Source organism: Aotus nancymaae, unplaced genomic scaffold (assembly GCF_030222135.1).
Source record: "Aotus nancymaae isolate 86718 unplaced genomic scaffold, 86718_ANA_hifiasm-v0.15.2.pri h1tg000010l, whole genome shotgun sequence".
Classification (NCBI taxonomy): Eukaryota; Metazoa; Chordata; class Mammalia; order Primates; family Aotidae; genus Aotus; species Aotus nancymaae.
The window spans coordinates 37197780-37215926 of NW_026988421.1; the positions used below are offsets into that span (position 1 = coordinate 37197780).

General features: G+C 45.9%; 1 protein-coding gene across 3 annotated transcripts in view; it reads left to right on the top strand.

The window, feature by feature from the left end:
* The window catches only part of MYOF (myoferlin), a 179139-nt gene that overhangs the window by 134666 nt on the left and 26326 nt on the right, over positions 1-18147 (top strand). For all 3 annotated transcript variants that reach the window (XM_064374110.1, XM_021669047.2, XM_021669046.2), the window contains 7 exons: positions 1386-1551; positions 5574-5650; positions 9294-9305; positions 11589-11687; positions 13933-14058; positions 15904-16059; positions 16508-16599. In XM_064374110.1, the coding sequence (XP_064230180.1) occupies positions 1386-1551; positions 5574-5650; positions 9294-9305; positions 11589-11687; positions 13933-14058; positions 15904-16059; positions 16508-16599 (728 nt within the window). The remainder of the gene's footprint in view (positions 1-1385; positions 1552-5573; positions 5651-9293; positions 9306-11588; positions 11688-13932; positions 14059-15903; positions 16060-16507; positions 16600-18147) is intronic.

An 18147-nucleotide genomic window follows, 5' to 3' on the forward strand; every position in this document is an offset into this window, starting at 1 on the left:
AAAAACTTCTGTTTTTACTCTATTGTATAAATAGGTGAAATCAAGACAGTTCATTACCTTGAAGTGTTGGAAGACCTAGAAGCTTCCCATTCCTTTCCCCACCCCGGTCATTTTCCTGACCTTGATGTCTCCAATATAGTCCTCTTGAATTCCAGGGTCACATGCTTCAATCTCTTATTTTACAGAGGAGAAATCTTAGGTCTAAAGAGGGGAAATGGTTTATCCAGTGTCATAGTGTTAGGCCACGCCTTCTATACCGCAGTGACTGTGTCCTAACTACAGTGACAGCTGTCGTGCAGTGCTAGATGCATTCTTACTTGGTACACCTAGTCTTTAATCCTGCAGGGTAAACATCTTCACCCCTCTTATACCCACTTTGGGGAAAACCAAGAGGTAACTAATGTATACAAGTACACAAGGGGACATCGCTAGTGAGTGGCCAGCGTTTACACAGAGGTCCCTCCAGCCCCAAAGCCCGTGCTCTCCTCCCTGTCATGCAACAGATGGCAAGCCACTGGGATGCTCCCAGCCAGGGTCCCAAAGTGGTTGCCCCCGGGCCACTCCACCTGTCCTCGTCCACTCCCCACACCTCCCTCCCCTTCCAAGTTCTAGTCTAGAATCTCGCCTTGGTCAGCAGAGATGAGGAAAAACCACTCAGATGATCCCAGCTTCTATTCCTGTGTCAGGCCAGATATAGAAATTCACCTGAACCACATACCAAGTGGGGCCCCAGGTCAGCCCATGATTCCCCAATCAGGCATTGTCACCGAAGCCACCAAATTCCATGAGAGGGAGCTGGGGGAGTCCAGGAAAAAGCAGCAATCCATTTTTGCACTGAATTTCCAGGGCGAAAAGACTCTTAGCCACAGTTATTTCTCCTAGAGGTTCAGTTTTGTCTTGACCATTTCTAAAGTCTGCTCAGAACTTGGCTAGTAGATGACCAAAGCTCCGGGCTTGTTAGCCTTACACATGTCCCCTCCCAGGAAGCAGAGCAGAGCAAAGAGTACAGGGCAGTGACAAACAGTATGGGTCGGTGATTCCACACTTACAGGACACAGCATGGGCCGGGTACTATTCTAAGTACTCTTCACATATAGTAATTCAACAATTTTACTATTACTCATGAAATAATGGGGGCATGGAAGGGTTAGCCCAGCAGTTGATGGGGGCAACACCAGGATTTGACCCCAGACAGTCTGGCTGACAGCCTGTGCTCTTAAACGTTGAGCTCCTTGCCCAGCACATAAATAATTGAAAGATTTATTGTGAGTCCTCTGGGCTGTGTGGCAAAGAGAATCTGGATTGGTCCACTGGGGAAATTTTTCTCAAAGCTGCCCTTGTCCGGTGTTGTAAAGAGAAATGACACCTACCTTTGTGATCCCCAGTTCTTGCCCAAGGAGGAATTATACATGCCCCCACTGGTGATCAAGGTCATCGACCACAGGCAGTTTGGGCGGAAGCCTGTCGTCGGCCAGTGCACCATCGACCGCCTGGACCGCTTTCGCTGCGACCCTTATGCAGGGAAGGAGGATATTGTCCCACAGCTCAAAGGTAACATGCAAGTCTGTGCGTCAGTCTGGGGGCTTTTCATGCTTGGCTCTGATTTAATCTTTACAAACCCTCTCAAGGTAAGTCCTGGATTCGTTGTCTACGTACATTTTACAGATGAGCAAAGAGTGTGAGTTGCAGTGGGTGACGTCACTTTCCCAAGGTTGTATTGTTAGTAAGTGGCAGGGCTGGGCTGGAATCTTGGCCTCGTTTTAGGGGTGGGTGGAATGCTCGAGGAATTCCTCTCTGAAGTCCTGCTCCTGGGTGAATGTAAGACTTCTTTTGAGGAAACGTTAAGTGCCTCGTGGATGTTCCCTATTTACCTTTTGTCATGCAGGTAGCAAAGCAGGGAGAGCTGTTCCCTCATCAGTGATGAGGATGAAGTCATTTCTTCCACCTTTCACTGAATGGTTAGGAAGTGCTCGTTGACTGCCACGCGCTGTTCTAGATATCTGGGGACAGTGGGGACCAAGACAGCCATGTTCCCCTCGTACAGGGCAAGAGTCCAGCAGGGAAGGCAAACAAGAAAATGTGCAGTTGCAGTCAAGTGTGATAAATATCTTGATGGGGAAAACAGCAAGCTCCCTGACCCCATGAACATTGAGAGAGGAGGAGATTTTATTTCAGATTGCTTTCCATCTGCGGTCCTACCTCATTAGCACGTATAATTAACATGTAAATGATAGAGCAGGGCACAATGCTTACTTTAGATTTCCATAATAAATAATAGCTAGTGACACAGCATTTTGCAATTACCCGTTCAATAGTTACCTGCTTTTAGCTCACCATGTGCTAGGGACTGTGTTAGGGGCTGGGGGCTACCTCACATCAGTGCAAGAGATCCCAGGCCCCTGGCCTCATAAATTAGACACCACGGGAGGGCTGGAACACCCTCATTCAGCCGATCCTTGGTGGATTCAAGACTGAAGCAGATGTCTTCTATTTAAGCAGCCGTGTCACTAACGGGTTCTATTAGAGCTTTCATAAGGGTTGGTATTGACTTTACAGAGCCACTGAAACTCACCTGCTGTGTAGGTCTGACTGAGCATCCTGGATCCCTGATTCAGAGCAGAGGAAAAAACATCCACAGTCACATTTAAGCAAAACTCTCCATGTGCTTATCAGGAAATGTCCCATGTAAAACATTTTATGCTGAATTGATGGTGCCTAAAAGAGCAGCCTTTTCGATAACAACAAGGATTATTGAAATTGTAGGAATTGTTTCATTTGAGGTTACTAAATGGAGATAAGCCACTTTCCTGGCATTTTTTTCTTACTGCTTTCATGAGAGAAAGTTTGTTGATCCAAATACCTGAAAGCATTCGGAGGGTACGAATGCTACACGCTTTCCCTGGCCCCAGAATCCCTTACCGTGGACCTGTTTGCGTCTATTGCTCAGGGGCGGGCTGGGCCCAAAGCAGATGCGGCCTGGCTAGTGATCTATGTAATCAACGTAGAGTGTGGTCGAGGCTTCCGGGAGCCCCAGATAAGGAAAATCTGGTTCTTTCTTTCATAAAACAAATGATAGGTTAAGAGTTGAGGAGGGCACTTGGATGGCCTCATGTTGGAAGCGCACAGAACAGCTTTCTCCTCTTCTCTCTCGAGTATTGTTTCCATGAGGCGGGTAAAGCGGAGAACTGATCCTAGAGGAAGGAACTTGCATTCAGTTGTGTTCATGTGTCCCTGCCCATCTGGCTGTCTTGTTCTGTACTGCTGCGGTTGTCAGGATCTGCAGGGGAGCTTATCTTGGAAGTATAGACACCGCTTCCAAGGTCTAGCGGTACCACATGGATCTAAAACTACCTCACATAGTGACTGATGTATCACAGACGCTCAGGAAATGTCGGTCTCGCCTCCTCCTCAGTATCCCCCCACTGGTTCCTCCAGGCTCTGTGTGGGGTTAAAACACAAGCTTTGGAGTCAGCCAAACCTAGGTTACTTACTCCCCATTACCACTCATTCTTTCACCTGAAGCAAATGTCTTGCTTCCTCTTAGCTTCAGTTTGTTTTAAAATCTTTCAAATGGGGATAATGGCACATATTCTGCAGGATTACTGAGATATTAAATGAGATTATGTAAGTAAAGTGTTTAGCGCAATGCCCAGCACATGGTATGTACCAAAAAAGGTTTCTAGGCCAGGTGCAGTGGCTCACGCCTGTAATCCCAGCACTTTGGGAGGGCAACGTGGGCAGATCACGAGGTCAGGAGTTCAAGACCAGCCTGGCCCATATGGTGAAACTCCGTCTCTACTAAAAATACAACAATTAGCTGGATGTGGTGGCACATGCCTGTAGTCCCAGCTACTTAGGAGGCTGAGGCGGGGGAATCATTTGAACCCGGGAGGCAGAGGTTGTAGTGAGCCGAGATTGCACCACTGCACTCCAGAGTGAGACTCCACCTCAAAAAAAAAAAGGTTTCTAGCCTCTCCTTCTTTATGTCTTATAAATCAATTGCCAGGGTGAGTTAAACAGAAGTTTTATTGGCTTGGCAGGGTTTGTTGTGTCTGGGTTCTGGCCTCCTGTTAAATGTCTTCCTGTCTGATGCCTCTTCAATAAATGGGAGATGTACCTCTCATCCTCCCACCCCTGCCCCAGGGTAAGGCTTTGGAACCCCCTTTAGCTGAATCAAATGTAGTAAGCCAGGGGCTACTCCTGACTGCATGCTCTAACCCCCGAATCCTGAGTCACAGATATTTTGGGAATTGTACATAAAGTCAGGGCACATGTCTTCTCCCTTTGCATACACTGTTGAGAACAAGGGCTGAATAAGCCACTGCAACCTCAGACCTGAAATATGCAATAATCCACCCTGCTTTTCTTTTCCTTTCCTTTCCCTTCTTTTTTGTTAAAGTTATACTTTAAGTTCTGAGATACACATGCAAAATGTGCAGGATTGTTTCACAGGTATACACGTGCCATGGTGGTTTGCTGCACCCATCAACCCATCATCTACATTAGGTATTTCTCCTAATGCTATCCCTCCCCAGCCCCTACCTCTCCTTTCCCTTCTTTGTCTCATTTCTTCTCTTCCTTATTTTCTATGTCTTAAGAACAAATTTCAAGAAAAGAAGCCTCCTTTAGATGTAGGCTGTCTGTATGTTCTCACTTGTAAGTAGGAGCTAAGCTATGGGAACACAAAGGCATACAGAGTAGTGTAATGGACATTGGAGACTCTGAAGTTAGAAGTTGGGGAGGGATAAAAGACTACATATCAGGCACAATGTACACTACTTAGGTGACAGGTGCACTAAAATCTCAAAATTCACCACTATATAATTCATCCATGTAACCGAAAACCTCTTGTACCCCAAAAGCTATTGAAGTAAAAAAAAAGGTCAGTTCCCCATCACTGCTTCTGCACCCTCCAAAGACATGTATTGACACAATTCTTTCCCTCCTTCCCTCCCTCTCCCTCCCCCCCTTTCTTTTCCTTCCCTCCCTCCCTCCTTCTTCCTTCCTTCCTTCCTTCTCAGAGTCTCACTTTGTCCCCCATGTGATCTTCTCTCACTGCAACTTCTGCCACCCAGGTTCAACTGATTCTCCTGCCTCAGCCTCCTGAGTAGCTGGGATTACAGGCACCCACCACCACGCCTGGCTAATTTTGTATTTTTAGTACAGATGGGGTTTCACCTCATTGGCCACTATGGTCTCGATCTCTTGACATCATGATCCACCCGCCTCGGCCTCCCAAAGTGCTGGAATTACAGGTGTGAGCCATTGTGCCCAGCCAACACAATTCTTTTTTGAGCACTTTCTACATAGGCACTAGACTAATTGTCCAAAACAAAACAGTGATGGACCCTATAATCCCCTAGGAAATGTCTAAAACCGTATTATATTTGGGGGAAAGTGATGGATTGTTGGGTTATTTTCTACATTCAGGAGTTGACCTCTCTATTTCCTAAGCCTAATTCCGGAATAAACTCTACCATCCACCCTATGGCTGTTAAACTTGAACTTGGAGTAGAATATTCACCACTGTATTTCTCTAAGTATCTTAGATTGAGAAATTATTTGTCTTGCAGCCTCCCTTCTGTCTGCCCCACCATGCCGGGACATCGTTATTGAAATGGAAGACACCAAACCATTACTGGCTTCTAAGGTAGGCGTTAGAGCTGATCATTGGTTGCTATCAGTTTTATCTTCCAGATGTCTAAGCATTTGGTGAATTCAGTCAAACAACCATTTGTTGCAATTATAATCATCATCAGTCAATCCATTTATTGAGGACTGAGTACAGACAAGAGCCTAAATCTTGCACTCATCCACAGTTATGATGACATTTTGTAGACTAGTAGTCTTCAACCCTCGCTAATAAGCCACCCAGGATACTTAAAATAATACCCATGCCCAGGCCTCACCTCCCAAGAGGGAGAGGGACGTAGACGTCAGTATGTTTTTAAATCTCCTCGAATGATTTTAATGTGTGGGCAGGTCTGAGGACCATGGGTGTGGACAGTCTGAGAAAGATCTTTTGCTAGAAAGTGAAGTCTCAGAAGCAAATTTATAGCATTGCAATCTTCAGATCAGAGATACATACAACACGCCAGATTCTTCCCCTACATGAAGCAGAAGTGTCATAAATTTCTAATGACCCTGTTTGTCAGTGTATGAGACAACCAGGTTTTTATATTTACTGTGGTTTTGAGGTGAAGAAATTGGTTGAAATACCCAAGGCCCTATTTTAAAACTAAGTATTCCAGCCAATTCTGCATGAAGGAAAGGGGGAAAAGTCTCAGCCTAGAAAAAAAGGAAACACCAAATATCTCCCTGTTTCTCTTGGCATTTATGATGAATATTCACAGCATGTTTTAATGTGCAAACTAGCCCAAAAATGCACAAGATTGTACTTTAATATGTTATGTCCATAAACAGTGCCTTAAAAAATCTACTTCCTTCTCACTGCATTAAACTCACTAACAACTGGACCGTATAAAATCCAGTCACCACAGCCAGCACCGTGCAGCAGTGTGTTTGATTCGACTTTCTGGGTGTCCCACACAGTCACAAACGACAATGTCAAATTTCCCATCCCATACGCCGGAACTTCTCTGATCACTTTGTAAACCACCCCAAATATCCCTAGTAGGATAGCAGTACCCTTGGCAGAAGTTAATATACGTAAGATCTTTTCTGTAGATTTTTATAACTACTCTAGAAAAAGACAGTTGAAGGTCTTGCTGTATAATCTGCCTCCAGCTTTGCCATCTCTCATCATCGGTCAATTCGTATTACATGCCTTCGGTGCACTCAGTAGCCCAAAGTACAACTGAGTAACAGAAGTGGAAGGCTGAGGAGAGCAGATCATGAGGTCAGGAGATCAAGACCATCCTGGCTAACACAGTGAAACCCATCTCTACTAAAAATACAAAAAATTAGCCAGGCGTGGTGGCACGTGCCTGTAGTCCCAGCTACTCGGGAGGCTCACTGGAGAATCACTTGAACCCAGGAGGTGGAGTTGGCAGTGAGCCTCCCGAGTGCCAAGAAAAACAGGGAGATATTTGGTGTTTTCTTTTTTCTGGGCTGAGACTTTTCCCCCTTTCCTTCGTGTAGAAGTGGCTGGAATACTTAGTTTTAAAATAGGTCCTTGAGTATTTCAATCAATTTCTTCACTCCAAAACTACAGTGAATAGAAGAACCTGGGTGTCTCATACACTGGCAAACAGGGTCATTCAAGGAGAATCACTTGAACCCAGGAGGTGGTACTCCAGCCTGGGCAACAGAGTAAGACTCCATCTCGGGGAAAAAAAAAAAAAAAAAAAAAAGAAAGAAAGAAAGGAAGGCTGGTTGAAATCTCCAAAGATCTGAGTCCACCAGTTCATCAAAGTAGACATTACACATCTGTACAAAGTCAAATGAACAAAGTTGCGCTTTGAAAGAGCTAATGACAGCCTTGCTGATGTCCTGTATTACATGTGTATGTAATGTACATGTAATGCACATGTATTACCACTTCCTCAATTCAGGTTTTGTGTCTGGGTAAACAGAGGGAATGGCTCAAAAATAACTGTGCTATTGCTGGGGGCTGGCGGCTGTGTCTTTGATTGACAGTGTCACACTCCGGAAACTCATGGCATTACTCCGTAATGTCCATGGGAATTCTCAACAAATGGGCTGAGCGCTATCACAAGAAAACTAAGAAATAAGTCTTCGGGGCAAATAGGTCAAGTGCTAGCCAGATAATGTGGACATGTGTACATGGCCATCTCAACAATTACCTTCCAATTCCAGTGCTTAAGCAGTTTGTCAACAGCACTCAGCAAAATGGCTTCTCCAGCGACAGTGCATGTATGTATGATAACCAAGTGCATGAGGCTGCCTGGGACTGTGGGACCTTGGCCTAAAGACTCGAATCCTTCTTACAACTCTTTCTATTAGATTTTGGAGTGAAAACTGATCTTTAAGCAAATGTGATTGTTTTAAGCCTAAAAGAAGAATCTTCTGTGCCATTTAATGATTTGATTCCCACTGCAAGTTTATTATTAGATATAATACAGCAAGTCACATCAGTTGTTTCCATTACCTTTCCACATGAACTAATGATCGTCTAGGCATGAATAAATTCTCCCATACTAATGCTAAATCTTAAAATCAGCAACTTGTCTTAAATAATGCCTTTTAAATCATGAACGGTTCTTTTCCTTGAAATGGTTTGAATTGTGAACAAATGGATTCTGAAAATCTGATTTCAGGAACCACTGAGAATGTAAGAGTACCTTGGGAATAAAATCACTCCCTTCAAAAGTCTCAATTCAGCTGTGATAATTTAACCCTTAATCTTGCTTTGGTATGAATCTAATAGAAAGAATTGATACATATGTCTGTCCCTCTGCCTCTCTTGGCAATTCCCTTGTGCTGAACAAAAATCAATCCAGAAAATACCAAGGAGCACCTACAGAAGGCCCTCTCACATGGCAGCCAGAGGAAGAGCCCTTCAGGAATGAACATAAAGTTAGGATCTCAGAAAGGGGTCTAGGTAGCATGTCTTCAAGCTGCTTCTGAGAATGAGCTTGGCTAATGCCCCAGGAGATACTAGGACCACACTCAAGCCTCCCTTCCCAGTTCTTCATTCTCTCATCTCCTGGATGGGCCCTGAGATCCGGGTGGGTTCTCCATGAAAAAAATTACATGAAAGGATTTGGCCAGTGGGAAAACTTGACATCCTCATATTAGAGCAGTTTGGATGGATGAGTATTTATTTGGTGCTGTAACATAGGCATGGCGGCAGGGATACCTACATGATAACATTTCAGTCAAACATATCTTGTGACAGGACAGTTTTTTGTGGGGAGGAGAATTGACCAAGTTTGGGAATATATTTTAGAAACTAAATGGGATGAAAGATGTGGGGCAGGAGGGTGAGCAGCTCTACAACCCCCGCCCGTGTGAGCTCTGTGCTAGCCGTCTGGGAAATGTCTAACTCCATCGAAAACTTGAGATGGTGGGGGAGTTGTGGGGGTTGGGGGGTGCAGGGAAGGTGCTACTTCCTAGGCTTTCATTGTCATACTATGTGTAAACTTTTGCATATTTTCAGAAAAGAAACCAGTAAGATGTGTTCAGTTGTGGGCTCATCTTGACTTAGAATAATTTAAATAACCCATCAAAATGTTGATAATGTAAGGCATGCATGAAAAATACTTTTTCCTTCCTTCTTTCTTTTTAAACCTCATGTTCCTGGGGTCTCCACATCTGTGTGACCTGTTACATGGTTTGCCCTCTTCCTGACCCAACATGTGGACGAGCAGCTGACAGAGAAGGTAACTATGGTATACATTTTGCTACATTTAAGAGTTGTATATTATCTGCCCAGAATTTTTATTATTATTTTATTTTATTTATTTATTTTTGAGACGGAGTCTCACTCTGTTGCCCAGGCTGGAGTGCTGTGGCGCGATCTTGGCTCACTGCAACCTCTGCCTCCTGGGTTCAAGTGATGCTCCTGTCTCAGCTTCCCAAGTAGCTGGGATTACAGGTGTATGCCGCCATGCCCTGCTAATTTTTTGTATTTTTAGTAGAGACAGGGTTTCACCAGGCTGGTCTCAAACTCCTGAGCTCAGGCAATCCCCCTGCCTTGGCCTCCCAAAGTACTAGGATGACAGGTGTGGGCCACCGTGCCCGGCTCTGCCCAGAATTTTTATGGGAATAATTTTTTCTAAATCTAGGGGGGCCGGGCACGGTGGCTCTCTCCTATAATCCCAGCACTTTGGGAGGCTGAAGCGGGCAGATCACTTGAGGCCAGGAGTTCGAGATCAGCCTGGCCAACATGGAAAACCCTGTCTACTGAAAATACAAAAATTCTCCAGGTGTGGTGGTGAGTGCTTGTAATCCCAGCTTTTCGGGAGGCTGAGGCATAAAAATCACTTGAACCTGGGAGGTGGAGGTTGCAATGCAACGAGCTGAGATTGTGCCACTGTACTCCAGCAGTCAGTGAGACTCTGTCTCAAAATGAAAAAAAAAAAAAAAAAAGAACTAAATCCGGGGGTAGGTTGCTGGACCCATAAAGGCAAAGTAATTCTGTGTAAATATGTGTAACACACCCACATTCTCTCTCTCTCTCACACACACACACACACACACATACAAATAAGCATAAAATGTAACATATAACATGAATAAGAAATAGCCTTTCAAGGCCACTCACGCCTGTAATCCCAGCACTTTGGGAGGCTGAGGTGGGCAGATCACAAGGTCTGGAGTTTGAGACCAGCCTGGCCAATATGGTGAAACCCCGTCTCTACTGAAAATATAAAAAGTACTGGGGCATGGTGGCACGCATCTGTAGTCCCAGCTACTCGGGAGGCTGAGGCAGGAGAACTGCTTGAACCCAGAAGGCAGAGGTTGCAGTGAGCCAAGATCGAGCAAGTGCACTCCAGCCTAGGAGACAGACCAAGACTCTGTCTCAAAATAAAAATAAATAAATAAAATCTTTTCTTGTCTCTTCTTCCTTTCCCCTAAGACTGAATAGGAGGCTCTATTGCAGGGGACCTTCCGTTTTGTTTGTTTGTTTTTCGGTTTTTTTTTTTTTTTTTTGGCAACGTTACTTTTTCCAAGGCAGGTTAAAATAAGCAATGGGTGGGTCTGATGAGAATCTATTCTTATAAATCTGATTGGGAGGCCTCTATAGTTTGACAGTGTTCCACAAGTGACTCTGACATGCTGTCCTTCTGCCCAACCAAGAACCACCCATCAAAACCAGAGACTCCCAACACTGTACACATTGGACTCTCCTGGGGAACTTCTGAAAGCATATCGGATGCCCTGGTCTCACCCAGGCTGATTGCATCAGAATCGCCTAGGATATATCGGGAGCCCTGGTCTAACTGAACCATGATGCCTCCCTCCTTTCGTTTCACGTTTTATAGTTTTCAAAGCTCTTTCTCCTAAACACCCCATACGATTTCCAGAAGAACTTTTGGAGGTAGATGGAGGCAGGTAGATGAAGGCAGCATGTGAATGCTTTGTCCATTGTGTTATTATTCCCTTCAGTGGATGAAGAAAATTGATGCTCAGAGATGTTAAACAACTTGCCCAAGCCGGTACAGCTGGTAACATAGGGTATGGCTTATAAAATAAAGGAAGGAAGTTGAATTAAAACCAGTTTTTCCAATTCTTGGCTAGTGAGTGTTGTATACAAGGCATTACTGGGTGAAAGGGCTAAGAAAATGAGATAGTAGAAAACACATATTGGAGGTTTTCTTTAAATTTATATGTATATGTAAATATCAAGTCAACAGAATAAAAATGTAAAAACCAATAAATTAATAGATTGTGTCTAAAGGATATAAGAACATTATCTAGTATGACTGTGGGCATTAAAGCCAAACACATTTCATTGGCCAAGAATGGTCATTTCACCTCTAGCTTCTGAGTAGAAGAATCATGAATGCTTTTCTGTTGTGCATGTAAACAAAAGTCATATAATCTCACCTCTAACAGGGTCAGAAGAACCTATTTCTTCTTACCTATTACACATGCCTTTTCCACATAGATTGGAAATCCAGGTCATCACTAAAGATTTTTCCATTCTGACATGTCTTTAGGAGGAAGAAATCATGGACTGGTGGAGTAAATTCTATGCTTCCTCGGGGGAACATGAAAAATGCGGACAGTATATTCAGAAAGGCTATTCCAAGCTCAAGGTACCTGGATCTATGCTGCTGTGGGCGGGGCATTGACATCCTTTAAAACTGGCCACAGGCAGAGCAAAGAGATGACTAAAAGGCCCCTTGGCTGGGTGCTAATGAGCAGGGGCCAGGAAAACCTCTGCCCTCCCGGAGAGCCCTCTTGCATGGGTTTTGGTAGCTTTGCCAAGATTCCAGAACTTGAGGACAGCTGTTGAGTCATGGTTACGTGACTGCCACGCTGGGGCTTGGAGGCATCTGGCAGACAGTTGGGAATGGGCTGGTACCACACTAATTAGACCACGATGATCCAGTTTGACTCAGGGAAAACCAGAAGTCAGAGAGCTCTTTGCAGAATGACACAGGATGTCAACGTGCTTCATTGTGTACTTTGAACAGGGCTTGGTTTCACGCGCTGAAAAGTTGAGTCTGTCACATGTATGCAGCATAAAATCACAGCCATGGGAACATGTACCCAGGAGGAAGACAAGCGACTAAGCTAGGCACGGCTGACTACCTCTGAGCTTTCTGTTCACGTTTTGAATTTTTCAATTCTTCATTCAATTTTCAGCCTGTAGTGTACTCAAGTAGAAGCAGTGCTAAAGTGTTCAGAACAATGTGTATGAGAAAAAAAAAAAACCTCAGAATGAGAAATATCTAGTCATTGAAATAATTTTCATGGTATTGGCATAACGTCTCAGTGTAGCTTAAGAAATACTAGTATTGCCGGGCGTGGTGGCTCACACATGTAATCCCAGCACTTTGGGAGGCCGAGGTGGGTGGATCACGAGGTCAAGAGATCAAGACCATCCTGGTCAACACAGTGAAACCCCATCTCTACTAAAAATACAAAAAATTAGCTGGGAACAGTGGCACGTGCCTGTAATCCCAGCTACTCAGGAGGCTGAGGCAGGAGAATTGCCTGAACCCAGGAGGCGGAGGTTACAGTGAGCCAAGATCGCACCATTGCACTCCAGCCTGGGTAACAAGAGTGAAACTCCGTCTCAAAAAAAAAAAAGAGAGAAATACTAGTATGTAAAGGACCATTACTTCAGAAAAATGATCCAATGGGGCTGAGGGATCAGTTTCACAGTCCATCCTCCCTCACTCCTCCTTCCTGCCTGCCTGCCTTTTCCTCCTGCCTGCCTTCCCTCCTGCCTTTCCTTCTTTCCTTCCTTTCTTCCTTCCCTCTCTTCTTCCCTCCTTCCTTGCTTCCTTCTTTCTTTCTTTACTTTCCTTCCTCCTTCCTTCCTTTTTTTCTTGCCTTCCCTCCCTTCTTTCTCCCTCATTCCTGCCTCCCTTCCTTCCCTCCATTCTTCCTTCCTTCTTTTCTTCCTGCCTGCCTTTCTTCCTTTTCTTCTTCCTTCCCTCTCTCCCTCCCTTTCCTCCCTCCTTCCTTCCTCCTTCTTCTTCTTTCTTTCCTTTCCTTCTTTCTTTCCTTCTTTTCCTCCTGCCTTCCCTGCCTTCTCCCTCCCTCCTGCCTTCCCCCCTCCTGCCTGCCTCCCTTCCTTCTCTCCCTTCTTCCTTCTCTCCTGCCTTTCTTCCCTTCTTCCTCCTCTATTCTTCTTGCTTTTTAAATTGAGACATAATTTGCATACAATAAAGTGATCCATTCAACAAGTGGTGATTATTGTATATACCCTGTGTGAACCACCACACAAAACAAGACAGAGAACTTTTCCATGACCACAGAAGGCTTCCCTGTGTCCCTTTCCGTCAATTTTCCACTATCCTCATCCCTCCCGGGAGGAACTGATCAGATTTCTCTCACCACAAACTGCTTTTGCCTGATTGTACACTCGCTCTAAAGGGACGTGCGTGATTTCTGTTTTGTGTGTCTGGCCTCTTCAGCCCCACGTTGTAGTTTTGAGACTCCTCATGTGGTTGTGTGTATTCATAGCTTGTCCCTTGTCATTGCTGAGTAGCATTTCATTGTGCGGATATGCCACAAGTTTTTTTTTTCATTCTCCTGATAATGAAGCTGCCGTGAACATTCTTGTACCATGTGTACGTGCTTTCACTTCTCTTCAGTAAGTGCCTAGGAATGGAGTCTCTGGATCATGGAAGAGGTGACTACTTAACTCCATAAGAAACTGCCAGACATTTCCCAAAGTGGTTGTATCCGTCTATATTCCCGCTGGTGCTTTGGGAGTTCCACTTGCCCCATCTACAACCTTATGCCCACTTGATACTGTCAGTCTTTTTAATTTTAGACCTTACCTGAATGTTAATGAGAAATTAAAACTCTGCTGATGGTTTTCAGATATATGATTGCGAACTAGAAAACGTAGCAGAATTTGAGGGCCTGACAGACTTCTCAGATACATTCAAGTTGTACCGAGGCAAATCGGATGAGAATGAAGATCCTTCTGTGGTCGGAGAGTTTAAGGTGAGTAAGATGTGTGTGTTGGTGCTGCTTGAAATCCACTTTCATTTTCGATACAGATCTAGGATAAAGGACAACCAGGGCCTGGGGAGGGCCACGTCCTGCAGCCTCTGAGGGATGCTGGAAGGTGCCAGAAAGGAAAAGGGGGAGGGGGAGGGGGAGCCGGGGCACTCTGAGCCATCTTCATATCTCTTCCTGCTGCCCTGCTCAGGCCAAGCAGCCTTGAATCCTAAGATGCAGTTTCTCCAAGATCTGGTTCCTCTCCCCATCCCACCGCACCTACCAGGCTTTCAGCAGGATCGTCATGACAACTTCCCACATGACAATCCTCATCACCTTTCTGATCACACTCCTCTCCAGCCTCCCTGCAACCAAATCTGTTCTTATCTCTGGACTGCTTAAAGGCTTGGCTTGGGTTTCCACAGTCAAGTTGCAACTCCTTCCAAAGCCAGAGCCAGGCTTTCCCAAACTACGTGGTCCCCTGCCTCCCTTCCCCTCACACACTCCACCCTCCTGCCTGGGAGAGCCTTACCCAAGCCCCGGACACACCTTGTCCTCTTGCAAGTCGGAGCCTTGGGACAGGCTCTTCTTCCTTCCCTGGATGCCCTTTCCACCGCCTCTGTGGTCTGACAAAGTCCTTCTCATTCCTTTAAGCCCCAGCTCAAATGTCACGCTCTTTGTCAAGTGTTCCCTGATTGCTTCTGGCAGCGTGACTCACTCCTGCTCTGGGCTCCCACAGGTCTGAGTTCATGCCTCCATGAAAGCATCTTTCACATGGAAAGTATCTGCTGTTATAATTGCCCCTCCCTGCAACCACGCTCAGCAAAGCCATGCAAATGTGCGGCTGCTTCTTAATCCTTTGCCTGCAGCAGACGTTGCTAAGGGACCAGAGGATGATGCCCAACGCAGGGTCTCAAATCCTTCTCAGGACAGCCTCCCACCACGCAATCACAAATGGCGCAAGAGCCAACCCTACTGAACATCCCTATGCCAGATGGGAGTCACTGAATTCTTGTGTGGGTCCTCAATACCTGGCACATAGTAGGTGCTTATTTCATGCTGCTCAACTGAATGAAGACAGCTGGAACTAAGACCTATGCGTTCTGAATCCAGCTTCAGTGCTTTCTCCTGGTTTCAAGGCAAAATACTTGGCTTCTCCAGCAGGTTTTGCTGGCTTACTCCTTCAAAATACACTTCTTGTGCCCCTACTATACGCCCAGTCCTGTGTTAGGCCCTGGAGATAAGGTGATGAACAAGATCTAATGCCCCCACTCACCCATCTCCAGAAGCTCGCAGTCTATGGAAGGATATAGACAATAAATAGATTATCTCAATGCAGAGGCCAGCGCTGTGACAGGGGTGAGTAGGGGGTTGGATGAGAGCACCCAGAGGACATACCCAGCCCAGAAGCAGTCAGGGAGGTTTCCTGGAGGAAGTGACACCTTTCAGCTGAGATCTGAAAGATAAACAGGAGTTTGCCTGGGAGTGGGAGGTGGAGTACAGAGGTGCTGCCGGAAAAGGGGAATCACTGTTGGTATTTCACTGGGTTTAAAAAGTAATTATTTTTCTTCCTATCTTCAAAGAATGTTGCATTTCACTCTTTCTCACCACTACCTTCTGCATCACACTGGCCCACGTTCTCCTCTGTCCTCTCATCTCCCCTGTGAGCTCTCAAATCATTTCACTTTCCCTATTGGAAATATGCAAAGTGCAATATACATTCTTTCTTTCACAAAAGGCAGCCTTCCATCCTCCAATCCCACACCCCTGGGGGAGGAGGGGACTGCCCAGGAGCCCTCTGCCTGGGCCACCCAGGGTCCTGTGAGTCCATCTGTGTCTCTCTCTTAGGGTTCCTTTCGGATCTACCCTCTGCCGGATGACCCCAGTGTGCCAGCCCCTCCCAGACAGTTTCGGGAATTACCTGACAGCGTCCCACAGGAATGCACGGTTAGGATTTACATTGTTCGAGGCTTAGAGCTCCAGCCCCAGGACAACAATGGCCTGGTAAGAGTTTGGGTGTGGGGCCTTCTCCTGTAGCAAGATAATTACAGTCATCAGCTGCAGTAATTGTCATGTTCTTTCTTTCTGGGCGTCTGTTATCTCACTAGGGGAAAGATACTCCATCAAAACAATGTGTTCAGGAGGATTGTCCCCATGGGGATTTATCTAAGAGCTTGCAGGGGCTTAAGGTCCCCTGGTTCATCCTTCTCATTTTACAGGTGTGAGCCAGGACTCCCCCCCACCACCGCCCCGCCACCACCCCTGCACCCACACAGCTGGCTGCATGCCACCCAAAGGGGAGCATTGCTCCCTTGTCTTCAGCACGGGTGCCATGGCGGCCACCTTGTCATCAGCTGGGAATGGGTGTGGAGGCGAGCTGAGTCTGTCCCTGAACTTGACTTCACCTTGTGCCCTATGCTGATGTAACATCCCATCTATTTTGTCCCCACAGTGTGACCCTTACATAAAAATAACACTGGGCAGAAAAGTCATTGAAGACCGAGATCACTACATTCCCAACACTCTCAACCCAGTCTTTGGCAGGTAATGTACATTCCTAAGTGTTTTTCTGGCCTTCATTTCTTCACGGAACATGAATGAAGACTGTAATGTGTGTCCAACCCTGTTCTAGGCCCTGAAACTGTGACTTGAACTAAACATTCTAGACAGGGGAGCAGGTAATAAATAGATAAACCCAAAATAAAAGAATTTCACAGAAACGAAGGAGCTTGGTTCTGATAGCTTGCGGGGTAGACAGGTAACAAGTACTAGCTTTACAGGAGCACAGGCCAGTTGGAGTTTTTCCAGGGACCCCCCTCCCACCTGGCTGTCTGTGGAGCTGTTTATATAAGACATCTCAAAAGTCTTACAACGATGAGTGCTATTATTATCATTTCTAGTTTATTTTTATTTTTTTTAGATGGAGTCTTGCTCTGTCACCCAGGCTGGAGTGCAGTGGCGCGATCTCAGCTCACTGGAACCTCTGCGTCCTGGGATCAAGCGATTCGCTTGCCTCAGCCTCCCAAGTAGCTGGGATTACAGACATGGGTCACCATACTCAGCTAATTTTTGTATTTTTAGTAGAGACAGGGTTTCACCATGTTGGCCAGGCTGGTCTCAAACTCCTAACCTCAAGTGATCTTCCCGCCTCAGCCTCCCAAAGTGCTGGAATACAGGTGTGAGCCACTGCGCCTGGCCAATCATTCCTATTTACAACAGAGGAAACTGAGGCACAGAGAGACTGTTAAGAGTGAGGATTTGGCCGGGCACGGTGGCTCACGCCTGTAATCCCAGCACTTTGGGAGGCCGAGGCGGGTGGATCACGAGGTCATGAGATCAAGACCATCCTGGTCAACACGGTGAAACCCCATCTCTACTAAAAATACAAAAAATTAGCCAGGCACGGTGGCGCGTGCCTGTAATCCCAGCTACTCAGGAGGCTGAGGCAGGAGAATTGCCCGAACCCAGGAGGCGGAGGTTGCGGTGAGCCGAGATCGCGCCATTGCACTCCAGCCTGGGTAACAAGAGCGAAACTCCGTCTCAAAAAAAAAGAGTGAGGATTTGAACTCAGAGCATCTGACCCCAGAATCTGTGTGTCACGCCACGGTCTGATTTCCATCTGTGTGTCAAATTTATTAGCTGCTCAGGGCAGGGATTACCAACCCGACCATACAGGTGAAGGAAATGGCTCCCAGAGTTCTGTCAATAGAGGTGGGGTGATGAGCTGAGATTTAGCTAGAAATTCTGCTGACTCCAAACACTATGCTTTTCCAACTGCCTTGGTGGTATTTCACATTTGTGGCAAAGCTATCACCTGTAGCAAAATGTTCTCTGTCTGAAACGTTTGTGAAAATGACGTTTTGTTCTCAGAACCTTGCTGAGTGAGCGAATACTGTGTTCTTGTTTGCTGCGTGGCGTGTATTTTTATTTCTGGCTTTATTATCTTGTCCATATACTTCTTTTCTTCTCGAGTTTGTTGGTTTGTAGCCTTACCTAGTCTGTCTTTCTCCTGTGTGACACACACACGCCTGTGCGCACGTGCACACACACATACAGTGTCTGCACACCCAAGGCCGCGTGCCCAGGCCAGCG